We start from the raw sequence: 14,437 nt of genomic DNA, 5'->3' as shown, positions 1-14,437 counted from the left end.
TATATATATATATCAATATTAAAAAAATATTAGATTCGCTTTTGTAATATTTACAACAAAAATTATAACAGCTATGTAATGTGTTAAATCCTAGACTAATATTTATTTTCTTAGTTAATCAAGATAATAGATGCTCTGGGAATGCGTGTATCAGATCATAGCTAGTTTGTTCATTGTTAATGCAAAGCCCATGATACCTCATCAAGGTGCACATGTAGACAATAAACAATGTACATTGTACAGCTTATTAGGAAACAATAGAGCCTGCCAGTCTCTTAGCTGGGAATACTTGTCCGCAGGTGTTTTTGAAATTACATGAAAATAACATAACGTAATGTTAAAGATTCCTCAGGTGATTAATTAGATGCCTTCGAATGAATAACAATTAAATGATGACAAGTTATCAACAATGTCAAAAAATGTAATAGGCAATGCTTACACAATATCAGAAACAACATTGCTTTGTGTATTATCTTAGTTCATCTATTTTTTATTTATTATACAGAATAAACATAACTCTATTCAGGAACAAAAAATCCCCATTGAAATACATTGCTACAATACTATTGGCTATTTCAATTTGCAATAGCCAATAGTAAACTAGCATTCTACCCGCCCTCTGCTGCAGTTCTCCATCAGGTCCATCAGCAGAGGGCGGGTACAATGCTAGAACATCCACCCACCCTCCCGACCTCTTCTCCAGGATTGACCATATCCTTGTTCCCATGGCACTAGCTCCCTCGATCCTTCATTCTCATATAATTCCAATCCCATGGTCTGATCACTCTGCTGTATCCCTACTCCTTCATGATCTCACCCCGTTCAATGCAATGTCCTCCTGGTCACTTCATGACTCCCTTCTCACTGACCCCACACCCCGTTCCCATATCCTTTCTGCTCTGACTGACTACATCCAACTTAATTCCTCGCCTGACACCCCCCACACCCTCCTTTGGGAAGCGCACAAACCGGTCCTTAGAGGGAAGTTGATCCAGATAGCCGCTCAATTGAAGAGAGAGAGACTACAGTTACTCCACAAACTGGAAAGAGACTTCCATGTAGCCATGCAGTCCTTCCTACCTCTTCTGCCAAACAAAAGTTAGAAAAAGCCCGCCGTGATCTTAACCTCCTTTTGACGCAACATGCAGAGCGGCAACTACACAGTACTGCTAATAAATATTACCGTAAAGGTAACAAGGCGGATTCCCTCTTGGCGAACAAACTCCGGAATCTAGACCCCTCATTCAAACCCTTTAAAATTCGCACCAGTAATGGCTCCCTTACATGCTCCCCTACTAAGATTTTAGACGTTTTTAGCAAACAACTGTCCACCCTATACTCTGCTCCTACGCAACCGCCTACCTCCCTAGTTGAGGACACGCTTAAATCTCTCCCTCTTCCCTCCCTCTCTCAAGAACAAATCGATATGCTTGACAGCCCTTTTACAGAGGAAGAGATCAACAACTCCATCAAATCTCTTCGCTCTCACAAAAAACCCGGTCCTGATGGGTTTACGGCCCAATACTATAAAGAATTCTCTGACCTTCTAGTCCCCTTACTGACGCGCACTTTCAATCAGATTCGGACTGGTTCCTCGTTTCACAAAGAATCCCTTATAGCATCAATCTGCATGATCCCGAAAACCCGCACTGATCATACATTGTGGTCCAATTACAGACCCATATCACTCATTAACGTCGACCTCAAAATTATGGCCAAAGCCTTAACCCTACGCCTTAATGGACTGATAGGCTCGCTTATAAATAGAGACCAAGTGGGCTTTATCCCCACACGACAGGCCAGTGACAATATAAGCAAGATAACCCACCTCACCACTCTTACTAAAACACAGAACACCCCTGCCATGTTACTTTCACTTGACATTTGGAAAGCCTTCGACACCATAGCCTGGCCGTACCTATTCTCCACACTAAGACATAGAGGGTTCGGCCCCAGCTTTCTCAACTTGATCTCATCACTTTATGAATCCCCCACAGCACGTATTAAATACTTGGGTTTCTACTCTGCACCATTTCACATCTACCGGGGTACTAGACAAGGTTGCCCTCTTTCCCCAATTTTATTTGCGCTTGCTATTTTTTTTTCCAATCAAAATTTTTTATTGTTTTTTTTTGTACAGAGAAAAACAAAGAATACAAACACACATAAATAGAGAGAAATATCTCACATCAGGGGTACATTCCTTCTGATTTGGTTGCTTCACATGATATGTGTTCTACATAGCATCACATCTCCAGTAAAATCCATTCTCTTCTCTGTCACATTTATAGAAACTGGTCTGACTCGGTCGGAGCCCCACTTCACTCTCGTGGGTGGTTCCTCCTTCCCACTCCGAATTTGTTGTATTCTAGACTGGTACCAGAATGCCCACTTGAAGCAGGCCCTGTCCTTCACCTGTTGTAGCCAACAGGGGACTAACAGAGAAATATAAGAGAAGGATAAAGTGAAAAGGGAAAGAGAGAAAAGAAAAAGAAAAGCTCCACTCTTCGGTCCCACTGGGGATCTCACATCCCTGTTCTAATCGGTCTTAATGGACCTCCTACCTCCCTACCGCCTTTTCCTGGAGGGTATCCTTCCGCACCCTGTTACCCAGATACCTCCCTAATGTTGTTGCACTCAGCGCTACAGCTGAACACTACCCATGGTGCCCACAATTTTGCATGTTTGTCTAAACGATCCTGTTTAGTCGCCAGGAGTTCCTCCATCTCACAAATGTGTCCCACCTGTTGAATCCAGTCCCTCACCGTGGGTGCTCTAGTCTCCTTCCATAGCCTTGGTATAAGCGTCCTGGCCGCATTAATCACATGTTTCTCCAGAGATTTGGCTGGGTTCCCCCCACCCCCTCCCGCAAGATGTAACAAGAAAACCCCTGGGGAGTATTCCACTGCACTTCCTAGAATCTTACCCATCATTCCATGTGTCCCCCTCCAAAATGGTACATGGTCCCTACTAGAATAGCTTCCTTTGCGTCTCAACAATCCCCTTTGTGCTTTAGAGGATGTCCTGAACATGGCACTTACTACCACATATGGTGGTCTTGTCCCATGGCCTCCAGATTTTGGGATCTAATTTTCCGCATGAAACTATACCTAAAGACCCTTCTTTAGCTCTTCTAAATAACGCCCCCATACGGTTCCCTGCAACCAAACGCAAAATTATACTACAGGTACAGCGGCTAAACGTGAAATAGCTATATCATGGAAATCCCCTACTCTTAGCATCTCCAGAACCAAACAGTATATATCTTGGATCATGTCCCATGAAAAGAGATCAGCACAATTAGACAACTCTATGCGAAAATTTGAAACGATTTGGTCCCCCTGGATACAACACTACCGGCCACCCACCTTCAATAGACGCTTGATTACCATCTGAAGTTTGTGCCTCTACCCATGACCAACTAGAAAGATATCTCCTCCGTTTACATGTCCAACGGACCTCTACCCTTATATCTCCATGCCTACACTTCTCTCTACTGCCCTCTCTCCTTTCTTTTTCTTCTCCCAACTGGTCCCTCTCTAGCTATCTCTTCCCGTTGATCCGTTGATACGAGCCCGAGATGGCTCCCATATTCAACCATGGTCTACATGTCATGCACTGTACCTATTGCCTGGAAGGGCTGTATCTTCTGCCAAAGTATTATATAGTGCTGTTATGTTCTTTCTAACTAATTAATCCAGACCGGCCTTGGGAGGTCCTCCCTCTTTTTCTATGTCTTGTACTATGTTCATTGTTGCACATGTTCTTTGTACTCCCGAAAACTGTATTGTTGAAGATTGCTACACTGTAGTTTGCGATCAGTGAAGCCTTGTTGTACACTTGCAATTTTCAAATAAAAAAACTTTAAACGGAAAAAAAGAATAGGCCGAACAGCAGTGAGTAGCCTGCCGGAGGTTCGGCTCAGCCGATCCAGATGTTGGATCGGCTGAGTCGAACTCCTTCTGCACTTCGGGTCTACCGAACATGCTGAGCATGTTCGACCGACCCGAAGCCACGTGAAGCAAGCCGATGTATGGCTGATTTCAGCCGATGTACGGCTGAAATCAGCCGTACCAGCCTGAAGTGAATAGCCGAACAGTGTTCACTTCACTTCAGGTCGCCTATGGCAGCTTAGTGAATAGGCCCCTATAGTTGTTTAACCATGATCAATGTGACAAAGTACATCTATAAGCTTTGGTTAATAAGCTCCTTTATATATTCAGCACTCAGATGACTTGATTCACTGACATTAAATAGTTAAATTATTATTTTCTAAAATAAATGAGTCTACAAATAATTGCCTTATATAATCAGTAATAATGAGTCCCATGAAAATATCCCTGAATACTTTACACTCCCAATGGGTTCATGGGATCCACTCTAGTCATATATAAAAGCAACAAAACACTGTTATGAGATCATTTAATTCTAGAAAGAATTAGCATTTAGATTATTGATGAAAAAAGTACAATTATTGTGTATGACCTTTGAAAATATTTAACCTATTAAAGGTAATTAGTAAATGAATGCTATGGCAGCTTTAGGAGCCCGGAGACTCTCTCTTCAAGCTCAGGTTGCAAACACCCTGTGGCAGAGATTTTTTATCACTCAAAAATATGTGCATACCTATGTTACCAGTATGCTTTTGTTTCAAATCTTTGAGTCACTGATGTGCAAAATAAAATAGCCGGCAGCCAACTATTAGAAATTATATTACAGTAGTCTTGCTTCAGTAAAATGAAATGTGATACTACCGCTGTTTCTCTTTACGTTGTTTTGTTTTTTAAATACCTATTGTGGGCTATGGATGGGAAAAACCACACATTAATTAGCATGATCCACCTTTTGGGTTTTCAGAGTCCAGAAAATTTAACGCTTTTGTTCTTTTTTATCTTTCTAATGATTTACTCTATGACGATGTGTGCAAACCTCCTGATCATCACACTGGTGCTCTACGGCAGAACCCTCCATTCTCCCATGTACTTCTTCCTCTCCCAGCTTGCTGTATCAGATATGTTACTGGCAACTGATATTCTTCCTAACATGCTCCATGCTATTTTGATGAAAGGGACCATCATTTCATTAGCTAACTGCATTACCCAGTTTTTCTTCTTTGGTGTCTCGGAAACTTTGGAGAGCCTTCTTCTGACGGTGATGTCTTACGATAGATATTTGGCCATCTGCAAGCCATTGTATTATGCTTTGATCATGAACGACAGGGTTTGCTGGATAATGGTCATCACAAGCTGGATGTCAACCATTTTGATAATATTAGTTCTCACTTTAACCATATCACAACTGCAGTTTTGCGAGCCAAATATCATTGACCACTTTTACTGTGATCTTGATCCAATTCTGCAACTCTCCTGTTCTGTTACCACCGCTGTCCAATTAGAAGTGACGTTGTTGAGTGCTCTGTTTGTTGTCATGCCATTCTTCATCATCATTATATCATATGTTTATATTATAGTCACCATTTTTGAGATCTCATCTATTACTGAAAGAAAGAAAGCTTTTTCCACCTGTAGTTCCCACCTGGCCATTGTCTCCATCTATTATGGTACTCTAGTTTGTGTTTATTTGGTAGCTAGTAGAGGACAGTTATGGAACATTGGTAAATTCCCATCATTACTGTATACTGTGTTCATTCCGTTGCTGAATCCGATGATATACAGCCTGAGGAATAAAGACTTAAAAAAGGTTTTAGGAAAACTCATAAGCAACTCTTTAAACATGCAACGGAACAGACGAGTCCAAAGGAAATGTTGAGATAATTTACCCAAGCATGCAAGATAAGATAAAGTTGTCCATTTATAGTTGAAACATTTTAAATAGATACAAATGTAACTTCTGCAATTTTTATTAGTAAATACATAGTTCTTGAAACTCCAAGATATATACAGGTGAAACTCGAATAATTAGAATATCGTGCAAAAGTAATTGCAGTAAGTGCTGCAAAAGGGGCCCAAACCAAGTACTGAGTACATATGCATGCTTGTACTTTTCAGAGGTCCGATATTGTTCTATGTACAATCCTTGTTTTATTGATTGCATGTAATATTCTACTTTTTTGAGGTTGTGGATTTGGGGTTCTTGGGGTTTTCATGAGCTGTAAGCCATAATCATCACAATTATGACAAATCACAGCTTGAATTATCTTGCTTTGCATGTAATGAGTCTCTCTCATATATTAGTTTCACCTTTTAAGTTGCATTAGTGAAATAAATGAAGTTTGCACGATATTCTAATTATTCGAGTTTCACCTGTATTATACAGGGCTTTTTTGTCAGAAAATACACTAATGATCAAAAGTTTTTATTTTATTTTCCAGTTTTTATTAAAATATATGCAGTATGATGTCTCCATGTACTCTGAAAAAAAAGCACAGAACAAATAAACAATTGGACATCCGAAAGAAATAGTGGAATCGTTTTCGTTAACAAAATGTAATCTAAAGCCAGCTTTTGCAGATATTACAGCTGAACACACTCGTAGCATTCCACTGCACCCATTGCACCCATTGTATGCTGCAATGGAAATCAAATATTGTTTGGAAAGTTCTATTTTTAACAACACTGTTGCAGAAGTTTCCACAAATGTGCTGCACTTGGCGGTTGCTTTGCTTTCACCCTTCTTCCAGTTCATTCAAACCAGCTCGATGTGGTTTAAGTCTGAAGATTGGGCTGGCCATTACATGGTTTGAAGCCTTTCATCTTGTTCTTTTCTTCTTAGTTATGACATAGGCTGGATGTATGTTTTGGGTATTTATGTTGCTGTAGGATGAACCCCTGACCAACTAGGCATACACCAGAGGGTATTACATGGGGCTGCAACATGCTGTGGTAGTAGTTTTGGTTCAGGGTGCTATCCACTCTCTGCAAGTTGCCTACCTTGGATACAGCAAAAGAGCCCCAGACCATCACGCTTCTTACTTCATGTTTGAAGGAACCATCCTTTCCCCTAATCGATACCGTACAAAAACCCTGCATGATGAACCAAAGATCTACATTTTGATTCATCGATCCATAATACCTTCTTCCAGTCTTCAGTAGTCCACTGGCAGTGCTTTGTGGTCCACGTAAGCCTCTTTTTCTTATTTTGCCATCTTATCAATGGCTTTCTTACTTCCACTCCACTTGTCAAACTCACAGCTTGAAGTCTTCTCTTCAAAGTTGAATCTGAGTTTTGCCTTCTTTAATCAGTGTTAAGCTGTGCTTGAAGCTGTTGTCCTGTGAGCTGCTTGTCACGCAAGATGTTGACTCTCAGTCTTTTGAATATGGGGTCTATTCACAAAGCTGCCGAAGGATCTGGCCGTAGCTTCGGCCGATCCTTCGGCTAGCTTCGGCCCCAGGACCCCTTCGGTTCAGGAGAACCGAGGGGGTGCTTGCTCCCGGCCGCCAAGAAGAGAAACCCCGCTGTGTCTTTGTTTTTCCTTTATTCTGACACGGAGCGATGTCAGAATAGAGAAAAAAAAAGACGAATTCCCATTCAAAAGCATTGGGAGTTTACTATTGGCTATTTCAATTTGCAATAGCCAATAGTAAACTAGCATTGTACCCGCCCTCTTTTGCAGTTCCCCATCAGGTCCATCAGCAGAGGGCGGGTACAATGCTAGTTTACTATTGGCTATTGAAATTGAAATAGCCAATAGTAAACTCCCAATGCTTTTGAATGGGAATTCGTCTTTTTTTTTCTCTATTCTGACATCGCTCCGTGTCAGAATAAAGGGAAAAAAAGACACAGCGGGGTTTCTTTTCTTGGCGGCCGGGAGCAGGAGCACCCTAACCCTAACCCTAAGGCTATTCTCTCACTGCTGTTCGGGATCTTTCAGAATAGCCCGAACAGCAGTGTGAAGCCTGCCGGAGGTTCGGCTCAGCCGATCCAGATGTTGGATCGGCTGAGTCGAACTCCTTCTGCACTTCGGGCCAGCCGAACATGCTGAGCATGTTCGGCTGATCCGAAGCCACACGAAGCAAGCCGATGTACGGCTGATTTCAGCCGAAGTACGGCTGAAATCAGCCGTACCAGCCTGAAGTGAATAGCCGAACAGTGTTCGGCTCACTTCACTTCTGATCGGTCATTCACTCGGCTGCCCTCGGCAGCTTTGTGAATAGACCCCTATGTTGTGACTTTGGGTCTGCCAGACGTCTTCCTGTCAGGGTTCCCTCCAGTTTCCAAGTGCCTTTTGATGGTGTAGGGAACTTTACTCACTGACACCATGGCTTTCGTTGCAGTTTCTGTGGAAAGAAAGAACCTCACTTTTAATTGTTATAATTGTCTGTCTGTCTTCCTTTGTTGATTGCCTTATTTTCACCATTTTCAGAGCAATATACTATTTGCTGCAGTACAATACTGTCCAAATATTGCTTAAGAGGGTGTAGTAACATTTGAATAAGATTAAGAGGGACACCATAAAGAACCAGAGATGAGGAATAAGGTGCATGTAGCACACCAGTCTGATGTGGGCATGGTCAAAAAATAGATGTGGCCATTAAAGTGGGTGCGGCTGCACAGCAATTGACTTGTATTGTTTCCTCTTTCCTTTATGCTTTGGCCTGTGAGTACATTATAGTGACAATGTGAGGAAAATAAGCCCCATCATTTGTGTCAGTGGGAGTAAAATAATCAACATCATTGACATTATTGAGAGTAAAATAAGGGCCATTGTTGGTGTCAGTGGGAGTAAAAAATATGTTTGATATAAGTGGAACAAAATAATCCCTATCATCATTGTCAGTGAAATACAATAGGCCCCAGCAATGGTATCATTGAAATATAATAAACCCCCCTTGTTGGTGTCAGTGGGACACCAAAAATGGGGTTTATTTATATATATATATATATTTACATACCTTGGTGTGAGCCTGAAGTGACAAGGAAGGCCTTCCCTTGCTGTTCTTGTCTGAGCCCCACTGGAGACAGCAGCTGAACTCAGAGAAGGGCACGAGAGCCTGTGGCTGATATGAGTGCTTGATACAACGCAGATGATGGTGCTGATGGCTGGATGCTGGAGGTAGCTGGTGGCTGATAGCAAATCAGGCAGTACTGGTGTGAGAAGCTGAAGCCAGGTCAGGAACAAGCTGGATTGGTAACGTGTGGTCAGCGTGGTACAGAAGCAGGAAGGAGCGATGTCAGGAGCAGGCCGGGTCATACACTAGTGAGCAGAATAGTACCAAATCAGAAGACGGAAGGGAGGTCAGAAGACAAACTGAGGTCACAAGGTAGGCAACAGGCAGGCAGAGTCAGGAATCATACTGGGTCAGATAGGTATCAAAACAGGATCAGGAATGCAGACTACAGCTGAAGATCTCTCCGCAAATTGCAGATGCAGGAGCATCTTGTGCACGCGCAGAAGTGTGAATGGGTTTCGCGCGTGCGCTTTATTGGCACCGTAGCGCTCATGTAGAGGCTGTACTATGGGTGCTGACTGATGCACCCTGACAGCCCAGAACTCATATACTTTTAATTTAGGGGCCCCACTTACCAGAGTTGCCTTGACACAACAGCGTGTTTTTAACGTGTATTTACCAATGTACTAAACAACAACCTGTGATTTTATTCTGAGAAGTTGAAACACTTTAGTTAGGCTTATCTGTGACAGGGACCATTTGTATGGTTTTGTATGTTGACGTGCCTATTAGACATGTGCGATTCGTTTTGTTCCGAATCGAAATTCGGACGAATTTTCGGAAATTCGGACATTCGGATGTATCCGAATTCTGAATTACAGACATAACGAATGCAAACGAATCCGAATTTCCATCTCCGAAATTCGGTAGCGTTAGTACGAACGTTCGTTTCGTTTTCTGTTCTTATTCGTTTCTTATTCGTTTCGTTCGTTGGAGCAAAGTGACATTAGAGAAGGAGAAAAATATTTTTCCCCCTCAAATGTCACTTTTGCTGCAAACGAACGAAACGAATAAGAAAGGAATAAGAACAGAATACGAAACGAACGTTCGTACTTAACGCTACCGAATTTCGTCCGAATCCGAATTGACTTTCACACCCGAATCCTGAAAAACGAAATAACACAAATCCGAATTTAAAACGAAACGAAACAAATTTTTTGGCAGTGCACATGTCTAGTGCCTATGTCCTCATTCCCCCTTTTTTGCACCTTTCAAAATTATCTGAGGAGCTGCCATTGTTGTTTTTTTTTTTAATTCTGTGCATTTACACACTGAAAGGGTTCATCTGCCTTGCAAACGTGATGTCTGGGCTTCTGGTTTGTTGCTGTACCTTTAAAGCAGAACTCTGGGCAGAATGTTTCATAACCCTTGAGGTGGGGCTACCCCCAAGGGCAGCATTCCCGGTGGGGCTACCCCCAGGCGTAGAAATACCTTGCCGCACTCCTTACCGGGAAGCCCCAACTTAAATAAGGGGGGGTACTCGCAGTGACCACATTTGACGCCGCCAAACAGTACAAAATAAACAGATGTCAACAGCACACCAATTGTGTTGAAGTCCAAAGTGTTTGTTTATTGGATCATCATGTCACCAGAACTCTAGTTCTGGTGACATGATGATCCAATAAACAAACACTTTGGACTTCAACACAATTGGTGTGCTGTTGACATCTGTTTATTTTTTGCTGTTAGACACGTCCTTGGAGCCTCTCTCCCCCTCTGCTACAGTTTCTATGGTTCTGGAAATCATCACATTCTATGCACAGTGCCTGGCTGGAGATTGACTGTGGCGCTAACAGCCTCTGCACACTGGCAGCCTCATACAGGGGGAAAGGGACAGGTGACTGTGACATACATATAATAAAAAGGCATTTAAAAAAAAATCTGTTTAATCAAGATAAACCATAGTGCAAGTACAATGAAGCTATCAACAATCATGTTTAATAGCTTTGTCAAAGTTTCTTGTCCATCAGATATTTACCCATAGGGATATGTATGCTAGGTTTCAATGGTGTATCTGCTGAAATGAAGGTTATTTGAAGTAACATTTCAGCAAATGATGAATAGTATATACTGTAAAAGAAAAAAACTGTGGGATTACTTTTTTGAAAGCACAATGGATTGTTTGCCACTTAAAGCATCACAGAGTTCAGTTAACCCTCAGCGGCAAAAGCTGGCATGAAGCAGGACAGATGGTAAAGTGGTGTCCTTTAGAAAAATGGGCACAGCAACGGCAGTCAGTAGGAAGGACAGATTGGGAGCACACAGGGTCCAGGTTGCAAAAAGGTAGATCAAACACAGACTGTTAATGTACAAGATAACTACAAATGCAGACCAAACATTTTACAGGCAAATCCAAGGCATGGGCAGTCAGATATAAGTGCATCTGAACTAACAGAGGTTTCACATGTAATTCAAATTGAGAGTTTTTGTTTATGTCTGTGTATGTATGCCGCCATTTTGGAGTATATATTTGTATACACCCATGGGGGCACCCGCTATCTTAGTGTATACCAAGATATACACCAAGATGGTGGTGCCTGAATGTGTGGGTGCCACCAACTTGGTGTGTACCAAGATATACTCCAAAATGGCGGTGCATGCGCAGAACACACCAGCTTCTGATATGGCCACCGCTTGTCCTGCAAATTACGTCACAACGTCACAACGTGAAATGTAAATAAAAGGTCAATGTTCAAAAATAAATAAAGATTTCCCCAAAAAATTAAAATAAAGATTATTGAAAAAAAAGAAATTTAAAAGCTCCACCCAATTTTGTCCTATTGGCTGGGACCTGCTAGAGTCTTCTAGCAGGTCCCGGCCAATGAATAACAACTGACCGGAGCCGGCCCTGATGTCACGGCCGGCTCCGTCAAGTTGTCATTGTTTAATAACAGTTCAGCCTCATTAAACAGTCATTAAACAGTTCAGCTGTTAGTCGGGAAGGCTTTCGGCCGGCTGGCCGCACGCCCCGCTTTGGGTTTCACTTTGGCTCAGTCGAGCCGAAGCATATGACTTTGGCCGCTTCGGGAGCTGTACGGCTATAGTGAATAGTCTGTATACAGCAGCCCTTTGGATCTACTGAACCAAAGGGCTCGGGCGGCTGAAGCTGGCCGAAGGATCAGCCGCAGCTACAGCCAACTGTTTCCATGTAATGACAGCCCAGTGTCTTCCAGGATGCTGGGCTGTCATTGAAGGACAACAACTGGACAGAGCCAGCCATGACATTACAACTGGCTCCGCCCAGCTGTTGTTTTTCGCGGGGAGATTGGTCAGCTTCGGCCACCCTTTCTCCCCACTTCGGGTGTCACTACGGCTCAGCCAAGCTGAAGCATATGCGTTCGACTCGGCTGCCTTTGGCTTCTGTACGGGCTATTGTGAATAGCCTGTACAGCAGCCCTTTGGTTTGACTGAACCGAAGGGCTCAGGCAGCCAAAGCAAGCCGAAGGATCAGCCTAAGCTATGGCTAAATCCGTTGGCTCTATTGTGAATAACCCTGTAAGTATTTTAAATGCTTACTTGCAATATGTTCCTTTACTGGGCTTCTGGTGTGTCTGTGTGCATTTAAGGAGGAATGGAGGTTACTATTGGCCTTCCCCTAGCTTCCATAGCACAGAGGGTGATGTCATCCTCCAACTAGATCACTGGGAATGCTGAGTATTCCATATGTCATGAGAAAACACAGCAACTATTTTACATTCCTCAAATTTAGTTGGAAGAAGGATGGTTTCACCCTTTCCTAGGCACTGCTGGCAGAAGGCAGGGGGAAGCCGAGTGTATTATCTAACTTTTTCCTCTATAGGTTTTTAAAAACTTGAATCCATTGTTTTAGCACCGGAGACGAGGGCAAGCACAAAAAATATACCAAGGTCCGTCATAAGTATAGTGTGTGTGCATATCTACGTACATCAAAGACACATAGTAAATACTGTGAGTACATCTATAAGCTTTGGTTAACAAGCTCCTTTATATATTCAGCACTCAGATGACTTGATTCACTGACATTAAATAGTTAAATTATTATTTTCTAAAATAAATGAGTCTACAAATAATTGCCTTATATATCAGTAATAATGAATCCCATGAAAATATCCCTGAATACTTTAAACTCCCAATGGGTTTATGGGATCACGTCCAGTCATGTATAAAAGCAACAAAACACAGTTATGACATCATTTAACTTCTAGCCGAGAAAGAATTACCATTTAGATTTTTGTTGAAAAATAAATACAATTATTGTGTATGACCTGTGGAAATATTATACCTATTAAAGGTAATTAGTAAATGAATGCTATGGCAGCTTTAGGAGCCCGGAGACTCTCTCTTCAAGCTCAGGTTGCAAACACCCTGTGGCAGAGATTTTTTATCACTCAAAAATATGTGCATACCTATGTTACCAGTATGCTTTTGTTTCAAATCTTTGAGTCACCAATGTGCAAAATAAAATAGCCGGCAGCCAATCATTAGAAATTATATTACAGTAGTCTTGCTTCAGTTAAATGAAATGTGATACTACCGCTGTTTCTCTTTACATTGTTTTGCTTTTTAAATACCTATTGTGGGCTATGGATGGGAAAAACCACACATTAATTAGCATGATCCACCTTTTGGGTTTTCAGAGTCCAGAAAATTTAACGCTTTTGTTCTTTTTTATCTTTCTAATGATTTACTCTATGACGATGTGTGCAAACCTCCTGATCATCACACTGGTGCTCTACGGCAGAACCCTCCATTCTCCCATGTACTTCTTCCTCTCCCAGCTCGCTGTCTCAGATATCTTACTGGCAACTGATATTCTTCCTAACATGCTCCATGCTATTTTGATGAAAGGGACCATCATTTCATTAGCTAACTGCATTACCCAGTTTTTCTTCTTTGGTGTCTCGGAAACTTTGGAGAGCCTTCTTCTGACGGTGATGTCTTACGATAGATATTTGGCCATCTGCAAGCCATTGTATTATGCTTTGATCATGAACGACAGGGTTTGCTGGATAATGGTCATCACAAGCTGGATGTCAAGCATTTTAATAGTATTGATTCACACTTTAACCATATCGCAACTGCAGTTTTGCGGGCCGAATGTCATTGACCACTTTTACTGTGATCTTGATCCAATTCTACAACTCTCCTGTTCCGATACCACAGCTGTCCAGTTAGAAGTGACGTTGTTGAGTGCTCTGTTTGTTGTCGTCCCATTCTTTATCATCATTATATCATATGTTTATATTATAGTCACCATTTTTGAGATCTCATCTATTACTGAAAGAAAGAAAGCTTTTTCCACCTGTAGTTCCCACCTGGCCATTGTCTCCATCTATTATGGTACTCTAGTTTGTGTTTATTTGGTAGCTAGTAGAGGACAGTTATGGAACATTGGTAAATTCCCATCATTACTGTATACTGTGTTCATTCCGTTGCTGAATCCGATGATATACAGCCTGAGGAATAAAGACTTAAAAAAGGTTTTAGGAAAACTCATAAGCAACTCTTTAAACATGCAACGGAACAGACGAGTCCAAAGGAAATGTTGA

The 14,437-nt window shown here is 41.9% G+C and overlaps 2 protein-coding genes across 2 annotated transcripts; both read left to right on the top strand.

The window, feature by feature from the left end:
* The first annotated feature begins 4,803 nt into the window (after positions 1-4,803).
* Positions 4,804-5,769, top strand: LOC108789736 (olfactory receptor 10AG1-like). Its single transcript, XM_018559818.1, has one exon. It carries the CDS (start codon positions 4,804-4,806, stop codon positions 5,767-5,769), a length of 966 nt encoding a protein of 321 aa, XP_018415320.1.
* Positions 5,770-13,471: 7,702 nt separating this feature from the next.
* Positions 13,472-14,437, top strand: LOC108789735 (olfactory receptor 24-like). Its single transcript, XM_018559817.1, has one exon. The coding sequence runs from the start codon at positions 13,472-13,474 to the stop codon at positions 14,435-14,437; it is 966 nt and encodes a 321-aa protein (XP_018415319.1).

The sequence above is a fragment of the Nanorana parkeri genome, unplaced genomic scaffold, assembly GCF_000935625.1.
Source record: "Nanorana parkeri isolate BGI_ZX_2015 unplaced genomic scaffold, ASM93562v1 scaffold416, whole genome shotgun sequence".
Taxonomy (NCBI): Eukaryota; Metazoa; Chordata; class Amphibia; order Anura; family Dicroglossidae; genus Nanorana; species Nanorana parkeri.
The sequence above is the reverse complement of the archived record's forward strand: the minus strand, read 5'-3'. Positions and strand labels throughout refer to the sequence as shown.